Source organism: Cavia porcellus, unplaced genomic scaffold, assembly GCF_034190915.1.
Source record: "Cavia porcellus strain 051 isolate PalLab524CR breed Dunkin Hartley unplaced genomic scaffold, mCavPor4.1 scaffold_27, whole genome shotgun sequence".
NCBI lineage: Eukaryota > Metazoa > Chordata > Mammalia > Rodentia > Caviidae > Cavia > Cavia porcellus.
The window spans coordinates 32,499,638-32,524,428 of NW_026947510.1; the positions used below are offsets into that span (position 1 = coordinate 32,499,638).

Consider the following 24,791-nt stretch of genomic DNA (forward strand, 5'->3'; position numbering starts at 1 on the left):
TATTATCGGACCATAGCGCTCTGAAATTAGAAATTAATGACAAAGGATACTGCAAAAATTCCGCAAACACATGGAAACTAAATAACACACTCTTGAGTAATCAGTGGGTCACAGAAGAAATTAAAGAAGAAATTAAACAATACCTAAAAGAAAATGAAAATGCAGATACAACTTACCGGAATCTGTGGGATGCAATGAAAGCCGTTCTGAGAGGAAAATTTATTGCACTGAGTTCCCACATCAGGAAAACAGAACGAATACAAGTAAATAACTTGATGCTACACCTCAAACAGCTAGAAAAAGAAGAGCAAGTCAAGCCCAAAGCCAAAAGAAGAGAGGAAATTATAAGAATCAGAGCAGAAATCAATGCAATAGAGACTAAGAAAACAATCCAAAGAATCAACGAATCAAAGAGTTGGTTCTTTGAAAGAATAAATAAAATCGATAAGCCCCTAGCCAACCTTATTAAAAAAAGGAAAGAAAAAGCTCAAATTCATGCAATAAGAAATGAAAAAGGAGAAATCACTACAGACCCAATAGAAATACAGAGGATCATCAACACCTATTTCGAAAACCTCTACTCTCAAAAGTTTGATAACACAGAAGAAATAGACAGATTCTTAGAAGCATATGAAGTACCAAAGCTAGATCAAGAGGATATAAAACTGTTGAATAACCCAATCTCTGCTAATGAAATTGAGAAGGTAATTGGGTCCTTGCCCACCAAGAAGAGCCCAGGCCCAGATGGATTCACTGCAGAATTCTACAAGAAATATAAAGAAGACCTAATGCCGACACTCCTCAAACTATTCAATGAAATTGAAAGGGAAGCAATCCTTCCTAAGTCATTCCTGGAAGCAAATATTACTCTAGTACCAAAACCTGAGAAAGACCCAACTATAAAAGAGAACTATAGACCGATCTCCCTAATGAACACAGATGCAAAAATCCTCAATAAAATATTGGCAAATAGGATCCAGCAAATCATCAAGAAGATTATACACCATGACCAGGTGGGATTCATCCCAGGAATGCAAGGATGGTTCAACATACGCAAATCAATAAATGTAATCCACCATATCAATAAAGCCAAAAATAAGAATCACATGATCATCTCTATAGATGCAGAAAAAGCCTTCGATAAGGTCCAACACTTATTCATGATAAGAACTTTACAGAAAATTGGAATAAATGGTCTTTACCTCAATATAATAAAGGCCATTTATGACAAACCAATAGCCAGCATCATACTAAATGGCCAAAAATTGAAAGCCTTTACTTTAAAATCGGGTACAAGACAAGGATGTCCTTTATCACCACTCCTATTTAATATAGTACTGGAAGTACTAGCCAGAGCAATTAGGCAAGAAAGAGAAATAAAAGGGGTAAAGATAGGAAAAGAAGAAGTTAAATTATCATTGTTTGCAGATGACATGATACTCTACATAGAAGACCCCCTAAACTCCATTGAAATACTCTTAGATACAATAAATAAATTCAGTAATGTGGCTGGATACAAAATCAATACTCAGAAATCAATAGCATTCCTATACATGAACAACAAAATTACAGAGAGGGAAATAAGAGAAACTGGACTATTCACATTAGCAAGCAAAAAAATGAAATATTTAGGAATTACTTTTACGAAAGAAGTGAAAGACTTATACAGTGAAAATTATAATACACTGAAAAAGGAAATTGAAGATGATCTCAGAAAATGGAAAGACATCCCTTGCTCATGGATAGGAAGAACAAACATTGTGAAAATGGCCATTCTCCCAAAACTGTTATACAGATTCAATGCAATCCCAATAGAAATACCATCAACATACCTTATAGATCTAGAGAAATCACTCCTAAATTTCATCTGGAACCAGAAGAGACCTAGAATCGCAAAGGCAATTCTAAGCAGCAAAGACAAAGCAGGAGGCATCACAATCCCTGACTTGAAGTTATACTACAAAGCAACAGTAGTAAAATCAACATGGTATTGGAATCAAAACAGAGCTGAAGATCAGTGGAATAGATTAGAAGATACAACCACAACTACGAACACACTCAACCACCTTATTTTTGATAAAGGAGCCAAGCAGGTTCACTGGAAGAATGACAGTCTCTTTAATAAATGGTGCTGGAAAAACTGGCTCTCCATTTGCCGAAAACTAAAGCTAGACCCATGTCTATCACCATGTACTAAATTAAAATGTAAATGGGTCAAAGATCTGAATATTAAAACAGAAACACTAAATCTATTGGAAGACAAAATAGGTAGAAACCTTGGAGACATAGGAGTAGGTAAAGAATTCATGAACAGGACTCAAACCGCACGGGAAATACTTCCCAGAATCAATAACTGGGACCACTTCTTATTAAAAAGTTTCTGCATGTCAAAAGAAATCTCCAGCATAGTGAAAAGAAAACCCACAAACTGGGAAAAGATTTTAGTGAACTCTCTCTCAGACAAGGGCCTCTTGTCTAAAACATATAAAGAATTAAAGAAACTCAGACCTCCGAAATTCAAAGATCCAATCCAAAAATGGGCATCTGAGATGAATATGCAATTCTCAGATGAAGAAATGCAAATGGCAAATAAATACATGAAAAAATGCTCATCATCATTGGTCATTAGAGAAATGCAAATTAAAACCACACTGAGATACCATCTCACTCCTGAAAGAATGGCCAGGATCAAGAAAACCGACAACAAATGCTGGAGAGGCTGTGGGGAAAAAGGAACTCTCCTGCACTGCTGGTGGGAGTGTAGACTGGTACAGCCTTTGTGGAGATCTGTCTGGAGATTTCTCAAAAAGTTGGGACTGGAAATCCCATTTATTCCAGCTATTCCACTTCTAGGCATATTCCCAGAAGAACTGAAAGCATCATACCACAGTGATATATGTGCACCTATGTTTATAGCAGCACAATTTGTAATCGCCAGATCTTGGAAACAACCCAAGTGCCCATCAACTGAGGAATGGATAAAAAAGTTGTGGTATTTCTATACAATGGAGTATTATTCAGCTATAAAGAAGGATCACATTGAGATATTTATCAATAAATGGGCACAGCTTGAGACCATACTCATAAGTGAAATAAATCAATCTCGCATGTGTGAATACCGAATAGTTTCCCTAATGTAAGTAATGATTCAAATATATAAAAATATGTGGTAATCATGATTCCCCATTAGGTGCCCTTGAAGCCTTATAAAGTTTTCACTCATCAATTAGAAAGGCTGTATTCTGGGCTTCTTGATATGAAAATATTTGAAGCTAGAGTATATGAAGTTTTACCCAAATATTTCAAGGAAAAAGACACTATGGTAACTACTATTAAGTCAGGTTATAAGGTGGTGAAGTACTAGGTTATTGAAACAGTCATGCTGTGACCTCTATTGTTATATTGTTATGTCCTGTTTTATCTCAATCTTCCCCTTATTGTTTCAAAAAAAAATTATTTAGTCATTTCTTATGTTTGTCTTAATTAAAGAAAAAATTCAAAAAAATTAGGATATATAAATAGTAACTCTTTTCGATTTCCTATTAACTTGTTTTGAAGTCCTGTAGTACTCCCACGATCTTGTTTTGACTGATTAGACTCTGTTCCATTCTATATGATAGTATCAAGTTTGAAGACATAGGCAACTACTTTGAAGACAATAAGATTCACTAAGACACCCATTCTGGTTTGACTATTGTCTTCTTTGGAAGTCCTGTAATGTTTACAATGCCTAAGTTTTATTGGTCTTGTTCTCTACTGTTTTGTCCAACTTTATAATATCTAATAAGATAGACAATTCTTTTTAAGGAAACAAGGGACAACGTTGATAACCATTGTTGATAAACTTGTACTCTGTTCTACACCATGTGCTACGTCTATCCTTGGTATTGACTGACAGCTTTGTTTTGCCATATTTGACTGTATTCTTCCCCCCCCCAAAGAAAGTAATAAGCACTAAGGAGTAATAAAATCCAAGATGTGTAAATTTTGTTGTAAAAAAGAGAGGGAAAAAAAAAAAGAAAAGGAGCTCTAACGGATATAACAGCAAGTGTGTTTGGGGGTGTTAAATAGCTGACTTTATCAATGTTTTTGGAACATTGAACACAGCTGTTTGCAGTCTCCCTGTTTGAATGTCCACCTTGTGTTCTTTGATACTGTGATTTGAGGAACTATTTCCAAGAAAATAGCGTGTAATCTACTAGCAGGTAATTTCTTACTGTTATGGTTTTTTGTTTTGTTTTGTTTTGTTTTGTTTTGTAGTTCTGTATTGCGTGTACCCTTACGCCGCTTTGGTTTGTTTTGTGTTTTTCTCTTTTTCCTCTTAAATAAAAATAAATAAATAAATAAATTTACTCCAAGTAGTTTCATGATAATAACAATAGCTAAAGTAAATGACTATGAATAAAATTTTTTCTGAGTACTTTTCATAATTTCATCTTGTTAATGTCCTTGAAGGAAATGATATTACTTTCTCCATTTTGGAGTTCTGGAAAATGAGGTACACTCTGAGGTTATATAACCCAATAAAGCTGCTCATCTGGTAAAGTCGTAGAGCTGAGATTTTAACTTGGGCAACTTAGTTCTTAGCTGTCTGTGCCTTCAAGTCTTATTGGAACATGGTTCATATTAATTGAAAATAAGGCATAGACATAATCACTCATTAAAAACCTCTCAGTCTTTCTCCTTTAGTCTATTATATCTCTTTTCTGCTCTTTCTCTTTATTCCTCTTAGAATCTTGAAAGAATTTTAAAACAGAATTGGTGACTGAAGTTTTTAGTGTTAGTTCTTTAGTGAGATGTGTAAGTTAAATCTAATAGCTCTGTTCTGAATTTCCATTCCTGTGAGCTTTAATAGCAATTTGTAATTATTGAGACCAATATTTTCTGATATGTGAATGAAGCATGAAATCAAGATAGAAATGTGCTTATAGTTAAAGTGACTTAGTTATAGATGCTATACTTGAACCAAGGAACTGTGATCTCTGAGATTTACGTTCTGTCTCAACACAATGATGGGTCACTGCAATGCCACATTTGTTTCCTGAATGTCTTTGCATGCTAGGACAAGTATATTTTACTTCTCCAGAGTGTACTGTTGCCTGAAACCATTCATTTCATCATTTTTAAATCTATGTCATTACTGAAATTACCCTAACTTGCTTTTTCATTCAAGTGATACAGTGGCTATTTTGGTTTAATGATGTAAAGCAGAAATTATAATTGATGAGGAATAATAAAGATTGTCATGAAAAGGAAGTTTTTTGAGAAGAGGTAGCTTATACTGAGGATAGAGGTCTCAGCATCTCTTGGGAGGATGACCATTTGCAGTATAGCAAATATGGGGGATTTTCTTCTATCTTCTGTTTGAAGGCAAAGGTTGTTTTCACTGTTTGTTTTGTTATGCTTCTTTTGCTCTATTCAGTAATCTCAAAAATCTCAATTGGTCTTATAATGTTCTAGTTTTGGTTTGATTTTGCTATAGCTAATTGACTAGACAACTATTGTGAAGTTAAAGAGATATATCATAGTAGCTATTACTACTATCCCAGTATCCTACTGTGAAATCCTGTACCAATTTCACTGCATTGTCTCCATTGGCTTTGTTCTGTCTTGTGCTGTTGCATTTTTACTGCTTTCAAAATAAAATTTTAAAAAGGAAAAGTTAGCTTAGGTATTTGTATATTATTATGGTGGTACAATGATGTCATACAAAACATTTTAAATTTCTGTTGAGTAGGTTATATACAAGCATATAAATACCAAAATATAACAAAGCCAATGCCACATCAAATGGAAGCATACATTTACTAAAGAGATATCCACAATAGCAACAGTTTTTCTATCCTAACTGATCCTCCAGCATGAAAACAATAGAAACATGAGAAAACAAGACAGAAAGATACCTCCAAAACTGACCCCCTTAAACTCACTCAAAATGGATCTCATGGGCTTTAACGTGGAGTAATTCACAGCAAAGAACTCAAAAAACCAAATGGTTTAAAGAAATTTGAAGAGATCAATGAAGAAACAAACAAACAAATCCAAAAGATATTAGCAAGCTCAAAAAGTGTGTAAATAACAGGGAAAGGTTAAATCAATAAAATGTTCAATAATTATTAAGACACAAAAAGTTGATTGAATTAAACACAATAATAACAGTAAGAAATATAAACGACCACTGTACTAAATAATTAGTGATCATGAAGATAAATCAAGTAAAAATTCAAACTATAAAAAATTCTGTTGAAAGTATGGACAACAAAGCTGACCAGTGTGAAGAGACAGTATTAGAACTAGAAGACAAAGTTGATAGATCACATACTCAGTAATATCCTAAAAGCAATAAGACACCATGTAAACTAAATCCAACATCTGCTAGATGACTCAAAAAATTCAACCTAAGAATTAAAAGATATAGAAAGATTAGAGAATGAAAAAAGATATAAAAATGTATTCACTAAAAATATTACAGGTAAACAAAGAACATAGAATCTAAAATAGACATGACCAAAAAATAAATTCTCCATGACAAAGCACAGTCAAAAATCCCAAAAAGCAGGGGCTGGGGATTTAGCTCAGTGGCATAAGCACCTGCCTTGCAAGCAGGCGGTCATGAGTTCGATCCCCGGTACTGATAAAAAGAAAAAAAATCCCAAAAAGTACAGGGAAAATACTGAAAGTTGTTAGAGAAAAACAGTAAGTATCCTATAAAGCCAAGCCCAAAAGAATGAGAGAAATTTCTGGAATATAGCAGAGTGACAGGGAAACAGCCTCCCTGGGATGTGGTGTCCAGACAATAAAATATGGCAGCATGAAGAGAAGGAGGGAACTGGATCTCTGTGAACTAGAAAGGATCTGAAGCAAGAATTGAAGTCCACAGGGAGAGTGAAGAGAGAAACTGTGGCAGACAGTACTCACTGCATAAGAGGGATGACTCAAATCTGCAAACACAGGGTGACTACAGGAACCTCAGAGGCCTCCAAAGAAGACACATACTAGTGGAATGGATGAGTGAAGTCAGTGGACTGTAGTAAGTTATTTGAGTTCAGATGTCTCTCAGGAGAGGACAAGAGACCAGCAGCCATCTTGAAGGTAGGTCAGCTGAGCAGCTGCTGGTTCCATTAAGTAATTCCCAATGTCTGGCTAAAGGAGGGCATTTCAACCCAGCAAGGGGACAGAGAGCCAAGTTTGAGCCATCAAGGAGCTGAGTTCAAGCTGGCAGGAGGCACAGGAACTGCTTCAGGCTTAATAGGTCTTGTTCTAATCTCAGGGCCAGATCTCAGTATCAGTGGAACTAGAGGTGCAGACTCACTGCACATGAAAATTAAATAACATTCCCCACCATAAAGCTACACCCGGCTTCCTGGGATTAAGAAATTTGAATCTGGCCACTGTCTGCCCAAGTTATCTACAATGGCACCAAAGACAACCTCAAAGTGGACATTTTTCTTCATTTTTTTTAATTTGTCTATTCTTGTCTATTGTTTTATTTTGTTTTTACTTGATTGTTTGTTCTTATTTTTCTATGAGTGAGAATATGGCTTCTGTTCATTGTTATTGTTGCTGTTCTAATTTTTGTTTCTCTTTTCTCTTTCCCGCCTGTCTTTTCCATCAGATTCCCAAAATTTACGTGATCTTCCCTTGTATTTTAGGTTTGCTTCTAGTCTCTTCTTTTTCTTCTATTTCTCTATTTTCTCCTAACCAATTTTAAATTTTCTCCCCTGAGGCTAAGCTGCCATATGAAGGGCTTGTTTATTATGTACAATTTTTTTGGTTCATTTTAGATTGTGTTATATAACCATGAATCTAGTTTATACAGTTAAAGTTGGCAAATTAACAGTTACCACAGTCTGTCATTTTCTACATTGTGTGTGATGCTATCATTACTGGTATTTGGACCATTATAATCAAAGTGACATAATTGTCCTAATCAGTTGTTCTTGGTATATCAAGATTAAGATTACCTAACAATCATAAAAACTACTATCATCCAGTGCCAAATAAACAGGGGCTAGACAAAGTAGAGAGCAACTTCTCATTCCAAAAAAAAATTGAAGCAGTAGGATCTTGCAGCAGACTCAAAACCCAAAAGCCAGCTTCAGTTGGAAGACACTTCCAAGAAGTAATCGTTGCCATAGCAGTAAGTAAAAATTCATGACCATTTCAATAGATGAAGAAATTGCCTTTGACAAAATCCAATATTCATTCATGACTTTAAATTCTTTTTTAAAACTTGAATAAAATAAGTACAGAACCTTACTTCAAACTAAACAATTAATGACAACCCCAATGGCGATGTTATACTAAACAGGAGAACTGAGAGTGTTTCTCTCTAAAATCAGGAAAAAACAAGAATGTCTACTCTCACCACTAATGTTTAGTATAGTACTAAACCTTTAATCAGAACACTCAGGCAAAAAGTAAATAAATAAAATGGAAAGGTAGAAATCAAACTATCCTTATTTGCACAGAACACAATCTTTCACATTTAGCACATCAAAGCTCCACGGCAATACTCTTGCAAGTGATTAAACAATTCACATTCCATTTCTGTACATCAACAATGAGCCCACTTGAGAAAGAAAACAGGACATCAATAACACTCACAAATGCTTCAGAAAAAAAAAAACTAAATGCTTACAATTTAACCTAAATAAGGAAATGAAAGATCTCTAGAATGACAACCGTACTGCTTTGAAAAAAAGGTATTGAAGAGACTATCACAAAACAGAAAGACATTCGCTTTCCTAGATAGCCATAATCAATATTATCTAATGGCCAAGTTACCAAAAATTGCATGTGATCTAATAAAAGCCCAATCAAAATACTGACAGCAATTGTAACAATTCTTGTGTCTTAGTTACTTTTTACTCATTGCTGCGACAAAATATCTGATGCCCAAAGCTAGGAAAGGAAAGGTTTATTTCTTATAGTTTTTGGAGGTTTCAGTCCATACACAGTTGGCTCCAAGGCAGGATGGCATGGCAGGGCCACAGTTCATGGTGGCTATAAACAGCAAGGTGGAAATCAGCAAGAGAGAGAGCAAGACACACCTTCTTTCCTGCCATTACATTGTATGCTGGCTCCACTCCTAGGTGGGTGTAACACTAACATCACCAATCCAAGTGCTAGATAATGAACCAACCAGAAATGCAAAATGCAAATGCATGAGGCCTGGGGACCACCAACATAAACCATGATAGCTGGAAAAAGCATGGAAGCAGAAGAGACCTAAAGTAGCCAAAGCAATTCTGAGCTACAAGAACAAAAAAGGAAGCACCACAATTCCCTACTTCAAGTTACACTACAAAGCTACAGTGACAAAATAGCATGATGCTGGCACAAAAAGATGTGATGACCAGTGAAACGGCATGATGATCAACCTCAAGCACCTTCAACTCACTGATTTTTGATGATGCTAAAAAAGACTTTTTAGCAGAGTGTAGTAAGAAAACTGGTTATCCACATGCAGAAGTATAATCTAAATCCATACTTCTCACACTGCCAAATCAAATCAAAATGGCTCAGACATAAATACTAAATCACAAACACTGAATCTTATAGAAGAAAAAAACTGTGAGAACTCTTGAAGACAGGTACAACCAAGGACTTACTAAATAGAAACACAATTATGCAAAAAAAAAAAAATACCAAGAAATAACAAATGGTGTTATATTAAATTCAAAAGCATCTATACAGAAACAAAGTTTGAAGAGACAAACTACAGAATGGGGGAAATACATCTTTGCCAGCTACTCCTTTGACAGAGGACTAATATCTGGAATATGTACATAAATTAAATAAAAGACCCAATCAAAAATGGCAATTTAAATGAATAGGCATTTCTCAAAAGATGTAGAAAAGGCTAATACGTATATGAAAAAAATGTTCAACGTATTTGGCAATTGGAGAATGAAAGTCAAAATAACAGTGTGAGTCCACTTTAGTCAGAATGTATCATTAAGATATCAAAAAACAAATGCTGTCCAGGTTATGAAGCAAAGAGAACTCTTCCATATTATTTTTGGAAATGTAAAGTAGTACAGTCACTATGAAAATCAGTATAGTGATTCCTCAAAAAATTAAAAGTAGAAATGCTATTTGATGGAGCTATTTCTCTTCTGGATATCTTCTTAGAAGAGTTAAAAGACATCTTATACATTGATACATGCATAATCATGTTTACAGCATCACAAATCACAATAACTAAACTAGAGTAAGTGGCCAGATGTTTATGAAAATATTAATTGATAAAGAAATTGTATATATACAAAACTGAGTAGTACTTAGCCTTAAAGAAAAAAATTGATGGATATTGAGACTACAATGCTAAGTGAAAAAAATAAAATATAGAAAGTTAAATATTGCCGCACACTATCCCTGGAGCCCAGTCTATTTGGGAATCTTGCACCGGCTGGGTGCAGAGTGAAGGCTGGTTGGATCTGGGGAGCCTGAACCTGCCTCCCCATGTGTCTGAAGGACTGTGGATTTCTCAGCAAGCAGTAGAGCATCACCAGTTCCAGCAGTCCTACAGCCTGTGGTAAGTACCCAGTGCACTCTGCCCCAAGCCCAGACTGTTCGGGACCCTCCAGGCTTCCAGGTACAGTGAAGTGGCTAGTGGGTCTGAGACGCCGACATCCACCTCCCCATTCCTGGCTGCTCTCGGAGAACTGTGGAGTTTCCAGCAAGCAGGCAGGTGCACAGTGTCCTTGGAGTCCAGCTTATCTGGAAGTACAGAGTTCTAAACAGGCAGAAGACGGCCATTGGTTCCAGAGGCCCAGGTGCCTGGGGGAACTGGGTGCCAGAGTCCCAGGAGCTGCGAACATAGAAGTGGATTTCCAACAGAGCCTGAGGAAGCTTTCGAATAACACTTGAAACATAGAAACATAGGAAAATGACAAAATGAAAGAGCAAATTACAACCTCGAACCTCCAGCCCATCTCAAGAAACCGTAGGAGCGATGTATATAAAAGAAAATATATGCCATACATCTCAAATATCAGACATAATAGCTACTGAAATTAACAAGCAACTCCAGGAAGCTTTAAAGGAATTCAAACTCGAAATAATCTCCCAGGTAAAACAAGAAATGATAAAAGAAATGAAAAAGATTCCGAATATATCTAAAGAAAACACAGTTTAAAAATTGGATGAACTAAACAAAAAGATAGAATCTCTGGATGAGCAATATAAGAAACAAACAGAATACATAAAGCAGATGCACAGAGATATGCAGGAAATAAAAAACTTCACTGAAAGCTGTAAAAACCACATCAATGAAAGTGAAGATAGAATTTCAGGCCTGGAAGACAAGATTGCAGCTAGTGAACAGGAAAGGAAAGATCTTTTAAAAATAACAAGGAATCAGGAAATAACAATTCAACAACTGCAAGATGATGTAAAGAAAAACATAAGATTGACAGGGATGAATGAAAAAGAAGGGGACAACATAAAGGACATCAAGAGGATATTTAGAGAAGTAATAGCTGAAAATTTCCCAAACATGAGATCAGAAACCGACATCAGGATCAGTGAAGCCTATAGAACTCCAAATAGTCATTACCAAAATAAAACTGCACCCAGACATATAATAATCACTATCCCAGAAATGCAACACAAGAATAGATAATTAAGAGCTGTCAGAGAGACAAGACAGATCACTTATAAAGGAAAATCTATCAGAATTACAGCAGACTTCTCAGTACAAACAATAAAGTCAAGAAGAGCATGGAGTGAAGTATTCCAGATCCTAAAGCAAAATGATTTCCAACCTAGACTGAAGTACTCTGCAAAACTATCATTCAAAATTGATGGTGAAATATGGTACTTCCATGACAAAGAACAGCTGAAGAACTTCATGAATGCCAAGCCAACCCTGCAAAAAAAATATTGAGAGACAGTTTAGATACGCAAAGGAAAAAACCACTAAGCAAAGGAGATAATTAAACAGAACAGAAAGATAAAGATACAACATCAGAGAGATAACATGTCAACAATAAACCAATATATAACACTTCTAACTATTCATGTAAATGGTCTCAATGCACGAATCAAAAGAAACAGACTAGCAGAATGGATCAAGAAACAAAATACAACCATATACTGTTTACAGGAAACCCATCTAACCCAGAAGGATACTCACAGACTGAAAGTCAAAGGATGGAAAAAAATACTTCATGCAGCATGAATCCAAAAAAAAAAAGCAGGAGTAGCCATTCTGTTTGCAGACAACATGAACTTTAAACCAACAATGATCATAAAGGACAAAGAAGGTCACTACATACTCGTTAGGGGAAAACTCCAAAAGGAAGAGATAACTATCTTAAATATATATGCACCAAACTCCAGAGCACCCAGTTATATAAAATAACTGTTAACAGAAATGAAAACTCAAATTATCAGTAACACAATTGTAACAGGAGACCTTAATACGCCATTGACACCAAGGGACAGATCAACCAGACAGAAGATGAGCAAAGAAATAACAGAACTGAATTACACCTGCGAAAAAATGGAATTGATAGACATATACAGAATGTTCCAGCCAAAAACATCAGAATACACATTCTTCTCAGCAGGACATGGGTCATTCTCTAGAGTAGACCATATATTAGCTCACAGAACATATTTAAACAAATGCAAAAGAGTTGAAATCATCCCTTGCATGTTATCGAATCGTAGCACTATGAAATTAGAAATTAATGATAAAAGATACAGCAAAAATCCCACAAACACATGGAAACTGAATAACACACTCTTTAGTAATCAGTGGGTCACACAAGAAATTAAACAATACCTACAAGAATGAAATAATACCTACCAAATGAAAATGCAGATACAACTTACCAGAATCTGTGGGATGCAATGAAAAATGTCCTCAGAGGAAAATTTATTGCACTGAGTTCCCACATCAGGAAAACAGAACAAATACAAATAAATAACTTGATGCTACACCTCAAACAGCTAGAAAAAGAAGAGCAAGTCAAGCCCAAAGACAAAAGAAGAGAGGAAATTATAAAAATCAGAGCAGAAATCAATGCAATAGAGACTAAGAAAACAATCCAAAGAATCAACGAATCAAAGAGTTGGTTCTTTGAAAGAATAAATAAAATCGATAAGCCACTAGCCAACCTTATTTTAAAAAGGGAAGAAAAAGCTCAAATTCATGCAATAAGAAACAAAAAAGGTGAAATCACTTTAGACTCTACAGAAATACAGAAGATCATCAACACCTGTTTCAAAAACATCTACCCTCAAGGGTTTGATAACAGAAGAAATAGACAGATTCTTAGAAATATATGAACTAACAAAGCTAGATCAAGAGGATGTAAAACTGCTGAATAACCCAATCTCTGTTAATGAAATTGAAAATGTAATTAAGTCCTTACCTACAAAGAAGAGCCCAGGCCCAGATCGATTCACTGCAGAATTCTACAAGAAATACAAAGAAGACCTAATGCCGACACTCCTCAAACTATTCAATGAAATTGAAAGGGAAGCAATCCTTCCTAAGTCATTCATGGAAGCAAATATTACCCTAGTACCAAAACCTGAGAAAGACCCAACTGAAAGGAGAACTATAGAACAATCTCCCTCATGAACTCAAATGCAAAAATCCTCAATAAAATATTGGCAAAAAGGATGCAGCAAATCATCAAGAATATTATACACCATGACCAAGTGGGATTCATCCCAGGAATGCAGGGGTGGTTCAACATACGTAAATCAATAAATGTAATCCACCATATCAATAAAGCCAAAAATAAGAATCACAAGGGTATTTTGACAGATGCAGAAAAAGCTTTTGATAAGGTCCAACATTCATTCATGATAAGAACTTTAGAGAAAATTGGAATAGATGGTCTTTACCTCAATATAATAAAGGCCACCTATGACAAACCAACAGCCAGCATCATACTAAATGGCAAAAAATTGAAAGCCTTTACTTTAAAATCAGGCAATAGACAAGGAGGTCCTTTATCACCACTCCTATTTAATATAGTACTGGAAGTACTAGCCAGAGCAATTAGGCAAGAGAGAGAAATAAAAGGGGTAAAGATAGGAAAAGAAGAAGTTAAATTATCATTTTTTGCAGATGACATGATACTCTACATAGAAGACCCCCTAAACTCCATTGAAAGACTCCTAGATATAATAAATAAATTCAGCAATGTGGCTGGATAGAAAATCGATACTCAGAAATCAATAGCATTCCTATACACGAACAATAAATTCACAGAGAGGGAAATAAGAGAAACCACACTCTTCACACTAGTAAGCAAAAAAATGAAATATTTAGGAAATACTCTAATGAAAGAAGTGAAAGACCTATACAAGGAAAATTGTAATACGCTGAAAAAAGAAACTGAAGATGATCTCAGAAAATGGAAAGACATCCCTTGCTCATGGATAGGAAGAACAAACATTGTGAAAATGGCCATTCTCCCAAAATTGTTATACAGATTCAATGCAATCCCAATAAAAATACCATCAACATACCTTATAAATCTAGAGAAATCACTCCTAAAATTCATCTGCAACCAGAAGGCACCTAGAATAGCAAAGGCAATTCAAAGCAGCAAAGGCGAGGCAGGAGGCATCAAAATCTCTGACTTGAAGTTATACTACAAAGCAACAGTAAATCAACATGGTACTGGAATCAAAACAGATCCGAAGATCAATGGAATAGATTAGAAGATACAACCACAACTACAAACACACTCAACCACCTTATCTTTGCTAAGGAGCCAAGCAGGTTCACTGGAAGAATGACACTCTTCAATAAATGGTGTTGGAAAAACTGGCTCTCCATTTGCCAAAAACTAAAGCTAGACCCATGTCTATTACGATGTACTAAATTAAAATCTAAATGGATTAAATATCTGAATATTAAAACAAAAACACTAAATGAATTGGAAGAGAAATTGGGTAGAAACCTTGAAGACATAGAAGTAGGTAGAGAATTCATGAACAGGACTCCGCACGGGAAATACTTCCCAGAATCAATAACTGGGACCACTTCTTACTTAAAAATTTCTGCATGTCAAACGAAATCTCCAGCATAGTGAAAAGAAAACCCACAAACTGGGAAAAGATTTTAGTGAACTCTCTCTCAGACAAGGGACTTCTGTCTAAAACATATAAAGAATTAAAAAAAACTCAGACTCCCAAAATTCAAAGTTCCAATCTAAAAATAGGCATCTGAGATGAATACACACTTCTCAGATGAAGAAATACAAATGGTAAATAAATATATGAAAAAATGTTCATCATCATTGTTCATTAGAGAAATGCAAATTAAAACCACACTGAGATTCCATCTCACTCCTGAAAGAATGGCCAGGATCAAGAAAACTAACAACCACAAATGCTGGAGAGGCTGTGGGGAAAAGGGAACTCTCCTACACTGTTGGTGGGAGTGTAGACTGGTACAACCTTTGTGGAGGTCAGTCTGGAGATTTCTCAAAAAGCTGGGATTGGAAGTCCCATTTGTTCCAAGCTATTCCACTTCTAGGCATACTCCCAGAAGAACTGAATTCATCATACCACAGTGACATATGTGCACCTATATTTATAGCAGCACAATTTGTAATCGCCCGATATTGGAAACAACCCAAGTGTCCACCAACTGAGGAATGGATAAAAAAAGTTGTGTTATTTCTATACAATGGAGTATTACTCAGCTATAAAGAAGGATCGTATTGAGATATTTATCAATAAATGGGTGCAGCTTGAGACCATACTCATACGTGAAATAAATCAATCTCGCATGTGTGAATACCGAATAGTTTCTCTATGTAAGTAATGATTCAAATATATAAAAGTATGTGGTGATCATGATTCCCCATTATGTGGCCTTGAAGCCATATAAAGTTTTCACTTATTAGTTGGAATGGCTTTATTCTGGGCTGCTTGATATTAATGCCTGTGATGAAATGAACAGCTAATTTGAAGAAAATAAGTCATCATGATAGCTAGTGATAATTTACTATCATCCGGTTTTTTTTTTTTAATTTAAGAGGAAAAAGAGAAAAACACAAAACAAAACAAAGCAGTGTAAGGTTACACATAATACAGAACTGCAAAAAAAAAACATAACAGTAAGAAATCACCTGTTAATAGATTACATATTATCATCTTGGAAATAGTTGCTCAAATCACAGTATCAAAGAATACAAAGTAGACATTCAAACAGAGAGACTGCAAACAGCTGTGTTCAATGATCCAAAAACATTAATATAGTCAGCTATTTAACATCCCTAAACACACTTGCTGTTATATCCGTTAGAGCTCTTTTTTTTTTTCCCTCCCTCTCTTTTTTACAACAAAATTTACACATTTTGGATTTGTTTTGAAGCCCCACCAAACTATGGCTCTTCTGTCTCCACTGGTTGTATCATGATGTATCTTGCTGGATGTTATTATATGTGATAGTATAAACAAAAATTGTTATAAGCACAGAGATAATATAGAAACCATTGTTCATTATCTGTTAGCTGGTTCTAAAAACCCTACAATGCTTTCATCTGCTTGAATGGTTTTACACTGACTTGATATGTGTGAAGCGATAGTATATGAAGTTTTATTCAAATATTTCAAGGAAAAGGACACTATGGTAACTACTATTAAGTCGGGTTATTTGGTGGTGAAGCACTAGGTTGCTGAAACTGTCATGCTTCGACCTGTACTGTTATGTTTTTATGTCCTCTTTTATCTCAACCTCTCCCTTATTCATTGAAAAATTATTTAGTTATTTTTTATGATTTTTTTAATTAAGGGGAAAAATCAAAAAAATTAGCAGGATATATTATAGTAACTTATTTGATTTCCTATTAACATGTTTTGAAGTCCTGTAATACTCCCACTATCTTGTTTTGACTGATTAGATTCTGTTCCGTTCTGTATGATAGTATCAAGTTTGAGGGTATAGGCAACTATTTTAAAGGCAATAAGATTCACTATGATGCCCATTCTGGTTTGACTATTATGTTCTTTGGAAGTCCTGTAATGTTTACAAGGTTTAGGTTGTATTGGTCTTGTTCTCTACTGTTTTGTTTAACTTTATAATACCTAATGAGGTAGACAATTCTTTTTAAGGAAGCAAGAGGCATTATTGTAATCATTGTTGATAACCTTGGACTCTGTTTTTACATAATGTGCTATGTCTATCCTTGGCTTTGACTGACAGCTTTGTTTTGCCATATTTCACTTTATTCTCTTCCAAAAAAAGTAATAAGAACTAAGGAGTAATAAAACCCAAAATGTGTAAATTTTGTTGTAAAAAAGAAAGGAAAAAAAAGTGCTCTAAAGGATACAACTGCAAGTGTGTTTAGGGGTGTTAAATGGCTGACCATATTAATGTTTTTGCTTGGATCATTGAGCACAACTGTTTGCAGTCTCACTGTTTGAATGACCACTTTGTATGCTTTGATACTGAAACTTGAGCAACTATCTATAAGATGATAATGTGTAATCTATTAACTGGTGATTTCTTACTGGTTTTTTTTTTTTTTGTAGTTATGTATTACTTGTACCCTTGCACCACTTTGTTTTGTTTTATTTTTTCACTTTTTACTTTTAAATAAAATTTTAAAAAAAGAAAGTTAAATATCACATGGTTTCTCTTATATGAGAAACCCAAAACATAAGTAATTTAAAGGACAAAATAAAAGAGATATAGTAGGAACCAGGAAAGTAGACTATATGTAGATTGGAAAAGGACCTCAAGAAGAATGATGGAAGAGGAAATAAAAATGATACAACCAATTGTTTAAGAGAATGTAATTATTGTATGATACAACCAATTCTTTAAGAGAATGTAATTATTGTGTTATAAACATATACTAGTAACAAACGTTTGAACATTTTAAATATATGAGAATCTTTTAATTTGTAGAGAAAGAAAGCAAAATTAACTCACTTTCCACACACTGTAACATTCACTTTTTCATCCAGAAATGTGACTGCCTTTGGACACTTTACTTGCACTTCAAATCTGGGGAGTACTGTGGAAAGATATCAGAAATGCAGCATGTGGGCAAGATATTCTTGTGGTTGGTTAAATGAAAAACCAGTGCTCAGAAATGGTGACTTTATAATTGTAAGGTAACACCATACAAAGCTACTAAAATGAGTAGTCATATGTTATATTAATTCTAACAAATCCTAGGAGCTTCCACTTAAATAATAAAAAATATCAAATGAGGGGATGCAATTTGCTTTCAAAAATCCCAAATATGAAATTCTGGGTTCATAGGTAAGAGTACTGCATAGAGTTAATTGAAGCTCATCCCTATCCATATACAGTAAATACATTCAAGTAGATTCATACTCTGGTTGCCAGACACTATGACATCCACTTTTTCTTCCCAATCTTCCAAAACCATACCATATTCTTCCACACTGAAGACATGTTCTTTCTTTTCTCCTGATTTTTTTAGTACCATGATCTTGTAGAAACCCTGAATAGGCTCCGATGATAGGTTGAAGGACAACTGCTTAATTCCATTCTCTGATGTAATATCCCGCCATTGCATAATTCGATTCTTTCTGGGATCCTACAGAATAAAATGATACAATAATACATGTAAGGAGACTGCTGTATTAATCATTAATTATATGGGAAGTTTTGGATAATTTTACTTGGAAAGAAAGAAATAGAAGTGTGGGATATAACAAATCAGTTGTCCGGAATGTGGGAAATTTTCAGATACAGTCTTTTAATCTCTGGGCATATTGTTGTGACTTTCCAAACATCAATTTATTTTCAGTACACTGATTTCTTTTGAACATGAAATGCTTTCAGTTTCTTACCTCAATATAAACCAGAGGAAACTAAAACAAAAGGAAAACAATATGTTAGAAATTTCACAGATACACCAAACAGAAATTTCACAGGTACACCAAACTCTAATTCACTAAAAGAACCAGATGTTACAATGGGAGTTTTAGTTAAAATTCATCAAATTGTTGTCAGGCAATAAAGTTAACAGTAATATAGACCACCAAAAAAAGTTTAAGTAGAAATCAAGGATTAAGGTGGAGAATTCACACTACATTGCTAATTTTAAAAGTAAGGAGGAATGGAAATTGAGGCTCTCTCTAGTACACTGAGGTCCATCGCTAGCCATAAGATTAAAGTGCTTATGTAATTTATTGCACAAATCAGAAAATTTTTTGAGAGTGAAATGTGTCATAATTGAAATTATTTCTAGACAACATACATAAACTGGGGCTGTGTTGGGCAACCTAGTATGTCTGATTATCCTAAGAAAGGCAAAAAACTCCCCTCACAATCTAATGAACTCAAAAAGGATTCCTATGAGCTGGGCATGGTGGCGCATGCCTGTAATCCCAATGTTACCTGAGAGGCTGAGGCAGAAGAATCACTGCAAGTTTGAGGCCAGCCTGGGTCCATAGTGAGTTTCAGGACAGCCTGAACTACACTGAGAGACCCTCTCCAAAAAAAATGGATTCCTGTGAGCACTTACTTGAACAGACTAAGAACCAGCACCTAACTCTTACCCTAGAATGTAAACACAAAAATTACTGACTACTTCTTATGGATGAAAAGCAGTAGAGAATTGCTACTGCTTGAGATTGGGCTGCAGCTTCAGAGATTTTGTAAACAATGAAGTCATGAGCACTTCCCATGGACCACATAAATACCATAAGGAAGAGAAAGCCGGCAAAACATCATTTTAGATTACATTGGATGTGGACCTGTGGATTTGGGGCAGCTGGGGAAGGACTAAACAATCATTGGACAAGAGCACTGTGGCAATATGCATGGACAGTTGGTTATATATTAATGACAGTCTCTGAAGTGTCCACAGAAAGTAAACTATGAAAATGAAAGTTACCTTTAACACTCTCCCTGCCCCCAAAGGGTACTATTTGAGGACTATAAAAGCTAAGTGCATTATTTTCTACTCTCCTATATTGCAGGAAGGAAATAGAGAGTGTGTTCAATTGGAAGGATAGGGAAATGAATTATCATCTGGAGATGGGCAGCAGGCCAATGAAAATGCCCATATTTAACTTTTTCATAAGATAGGTGACAGTAGCAACTATGTGTAGTCTACAGGGAATTATCCCATAAAAGGGAATAACAATGATGACAGAAAGAAAAAGGATTATTAGGGAGTTGATAAACAAGCAAAATAGGATGGACCCAAAAGCATGAGGAGTTCACCCTGATTAGTACATGAATACTTTTTAATTTTAAAGGAAGCAGAGAAGAGAATATGGGTAAAAACATAGAACTGGGCTGGAGATTTAGCTAAGTGGCATAACAAGGCAAGTACAAGGTCATGAGTTCTATCCCTGGTACAAAAAAATAGAACTGTTAGAAGAACTGGGATGTAATCTTATATTTTTTATGAATTTTGAGTTAAAGTCAACAAAGAATAATACAGCAACTGAATTCCAGTGGACTTTTTCTCTAAGTTCTGTATAAAACTTCTGGATTATTTTTGTGTTCTGGGGAAGATGAAGCATTTTTTAAATGTCAAATGATGAATTTTTATAATCAGCTTTTCTTAGGTTTAATTGGTTTAAAATAATTCTACCCAAATTGCATCCCTGAACTCACAGAGAAAGATTCACACAAGAGATACTTCTGGTGAATAATAACATTTTCATCTTGAAGAAGGAACACCTAGTTTAATATAGTTTTGTAGAAGTGTAAGTGAAATTATAAAAGAGTAGAGATGTAAACAGTGTTGAGGAACTGTGTCCTTAAATGATATGAAGCACCTAGCCATGTGTGTTACAATGCTCACACTTTGGCACTACAGAGCTTCCTACACAGTCAGTGCATTAACTGATATCTGAGTGCCTGAAAGGTACAAAAGAGAGTTCATTGTCTCCTTCCCTTTGATGTCATTTCTATGACAACCTGATTTTCTGCTTGAGTTAAAATTCTGCAGTTGACTCCAAGTTTGTTGAAGTTAAAAGTCCATCCAGTCATCTTTTTTCTTCTCCCCTCTGCCACTCATAGCACTGAAAGACACACAGTCATAAAATACTCACCAACTCATGCCGTTGGCGCAAATTTCTATCCACAGACACAACTCGAAACTTAACTGAAAAAGAAAAGCTTTCTGAGTAGACCCAGAGATCCAGGTCTCGAGGGCAGATGAGCCTGGGACAGCTCATCTATGAAGCCAGCCACCGCTGAGCCCTGTACCTGTCTGTCCCGGCTTGTACATGGGTTTGTCTGTCTGGACAATGAGAATGCTTTCCGTATTCCTCACCACCACTGCCATCTCTTCACTGAATGTGTGTGTTCGTCCTTTTATCTGGACAGACAGGAAGGCTACCTCATTAGGAGATGAGGTTCTCGGAAGCTGAGAACAAAACAAATCAAAAGAACCATCATCATCTTGCCTTAGCATTTCCCTTTTACCTATTTGCCTCTCGCTGCTTAGGACTGTAGGTGAGCCCCAGCATTTTATTTATTTATTTACTTACTTATTTTCTATGAATATTATTTAAATATAAGGTAAAGAAGAGCAAGTCAGAAAGAGGTGTAACAAATAAAGCCCAAAATTTCATGAGACTAAAACAGTACCTATGATACCCTACTGTCTTCCTAGTGTAAAAAAATTGAAAGAGTAAACAGGAACCAAAATGTACAACAGACACTGTGAAAGTGAAAGGGGAAGAAACTGCTCAAAAGAAAAGAACTGGAATGGGGGAAAGGAGAAAAGAAAGAAGGGAAAAAGATGGAGAGAGAGAGATAGAGATAGATATAGATAGACATAGATGGAGATATAGATATATGTATTATATATATTAGATAACTATTCTATTAAGCTCTATTAGTTCATCAAAAACAATGATTTGTCTTTTCATTGTTTTATCATTTTTTCATGCCTGTATCTTGTAATCTGAGCAACTATTTTGAATATAAAAATGCACAACATCTATTAACCACTATTAATCTATTATTTGTTTCAAATTCTATATCATTTTTAAACTTTTTTCATTAAAAAAAGAAAACATAGTTAACTTTGTGGAATAAATATATCTTAATTAAAAATTAAATCCAACCCTGAAAATAATGGAAAGGAGAATTTTTAATATGCTAATAATGGTAAGAGCTATATCTTGAAAATAGATTGCCTGAAGAAGCTAGAAATAAATTCAATGTATCAAATATACATTGAAGATTCAGCCTTTATTAGAAAGAGTATTTCAGTTCACACCTTAGTGGTAAATACCAAATTTTAGTAGAAGTTAAATAAAAATTAGCATACATATAACTACTAACTGCTTCAGGTTTGAGTGGGAAAATCTGTATTTTCCCCTTTGGCTGTGATAAATTTTCTATGTTGTGTTCTTTGAGATCACTGATACCTTTCTAGATTAATTCTCTGATATTAAAAATCAGTCCCCTGTCTCATATATAGCAGGTGTACTCACAGTAAAGGATACACATTGGAACAAGTCCTCGTGGACCTCAAAGTCACTGAACAGGCTCTTCTTTCCCATACTGGACATCAAGGAAGCACTTACAGTCACTGTCTCCTTCAGATAGTGCAAATGGAGACAGCTTTTCTCAGGAACCTCAGTGTAGAGCTGGGTGGGAACCAGCACCATGTACTGCCTAAAAAGGGAGCAATTCAGACCAAGACAGGGGAGATATATTTTCATGACTATAATTTCATCTCAATAATTATTACCACCCTTACTTTCATACCTTGACAGAGCAGGCTGACAGCATGGCAGTGTGGTGAGTGGCAAGGAAATCTACACACATTAGCAGCGTCAGCAGTGGGGGCCCATTCAAGATAGGTGATAATAGCATGATACTTCTACACTTTCCCACCACACCTCACACCCCTAAATTTACATTTTAAAGACAAAACAAGAGAAATAATTATTCACTACATAAAGATATTCCATTAGAATTATTCTCAAATGCTATATTTAATTCTTGGGGGGAAAACCCAATGCTTCCTTCTTATCCTCAGTGTCTCCAACCTAAACTCACGTCATCATGAGTAGAGTTCAGGGTTGTATAATTGACCCAAGTCCTGACTGAGGAATACACAAAACTGGACTTCAGAGGCATTCTTTTCCATCTTTAGAGATATTCAAAGTCCTTGAATTGTCTGTAAGGAAGCCAGTGACTGACACTCTTAAAGCATATTAAGTACTACTAGATTATCTTCCTTTATACCTCTTCTAAAGTCAAATATTCTTGTTCTTCAACCCACTGGAAGGGGGAGTGATGTGTCAATTCTTGCTAATGTTCCTGTTGACACAAAATATAAGGCCTATTGGTACTTCATAATTGTCAGGGTATTCTGAAACTTGCTATAAACCTGCACACCTGGTAACAATATTTAATAGACACAGAGCCAGGACCCAAGAGTCATTGCCTAAAGTTTATCTGACTCAGATTGAAGTCCAGTCCTAATATTTAATCCATTAACAAACAATAATGGTATTTACTTTTTTTTTTTTTTTTGGTACCTGGGATTGAATTTACGAGGTCATACTTGCCACGAAGGCACTGTGCCACTGTGTTAAACCCCCGGTCCTTACTATTCATTTTAGGATTATTGTATTGAAATGGCTTGAGCACAAGAAAATGGGTCTTGAACCCTGGAATTTTAGGCCTTAGTCGCAGATGAAAAAGAAGGCATTTTCCTAAGTCAAATCACCTCTAAGTTAATCCTACTTTAATTACTTTAAAGCTGAAAAAACAGTTCTACAAAATCATGAAATAGGGGGCTGGGGATTTAGCTCAGCGGCATAAGCACCTGCCTTGTAAGCAGGCAGTCATAAGTTCGATCCCCGGTACTAATAAAAAGGGAAAGGACAAAAAAAATCATGAAATATTAAAGCTGGAAAGGATGCTAAAGAATTTAAGTGAAACAAGTAGAATGGTGACTATCAGAGGCTGGAGAGAGGCGGTAGGGAATATTATTCAAAGGACACAAAGCTTCAGTTAGTGAGGACAAAATAGAGTCTGACTATCAATCAGGCATCATGGTGATTAAAATTAGGCATATTATACCCTATATTTCAAAACTACTGAAAACCAATATTTTTAAACTCCACCACAAAAATATATGTAAATGAGAGTATTATTATGTTCATTGGTTATTTAATTAATCCACTTTGTACACAAATATCAAAACATTACACTATTCCATAAAAACATATAATTAGTACTTGTCACTTAAGGAGGAAAAAAAAAGCATGTAGGAGAGGTTCGGGTAGAAAATGACAGTGGAATGAGCCCTGATGTTACTCACGGTTTTTTATGGACTGAGGCTGCTGTCATTAGGAGGGCAAGAAAAATGAGAACAAAATGTGGCAGAGCATGTCTGCCTTTCCCCATGGTGCAAGAGAAAAGTGCAAGAGGTAAGAGCATGGCGTCCTCCTCCTTATGGCACCTGGCCCCACTGACTCCCTGAATCCCAGGGATTTATTTGTGAGTGTGCTGTGTGCAAACAGGAAGCTCAGTTCTCCACCTCCAAACAGCATGTAAAATTTGGCAAGCATTCTCTGAGAGTCATCGCTCTCACAGTGATCCCAGGATGAATCGAAACAGGCTCAGGAGTGGTGCTGGAATAGTTGTGTATCACAGCTTTTTCATCATCTCAATTAGAAACTATGAAATGTCCATCAAAAATAACTTGCTCACCCAGGACTCAATTATGGTCAGTACCTACCCACAGCTATCAAGATACAGTACATGGAGTATTTTGATTACCCCAAAAAGTTTTTTTAAGCCACTTCGCAATACCTCCACTCCCTACTGGCCACCAATA

General features: G+C 35.4%; 1 protein-coding gene across 1 annotated transcript in view; it reads right to left on the bottom strand.

Moving 5' to 3' along the window:
- Mug1 (murinoglobulin 1) overlaps positions 1 to 24,379 on the bottom strand; it is a gene marked incomplete at its 5' end in the record, with an annotated part of 84,676 nt that extends 60,297 nt beyond the window's left edge. The window contains 7 exon segments of the mRNA NM_001173061.1: positions 17,921 to 18,005; positions 18,389 to 18,557; positions 18,814 to 18,834; positions 21,034 to 21,086; positions 21,191 to 21,350; positions 22,429 to 22,612; positions 24,273 to 24,379. Coding sequence (NP_001166532.1) covers positions 17,921 to 18,005; positions 18,389 to 18,557; positions 18,814 to 18,834; positions 21,034 to 21,086; positions 21,191 to 21,350; positions 22,429 to 22,612; positions 24,273 to 24,358 — 758 coding nt within the window.
- Between the last annotated feature and the right edge of the window lie 412 nt (positions 24,380 to 24,791).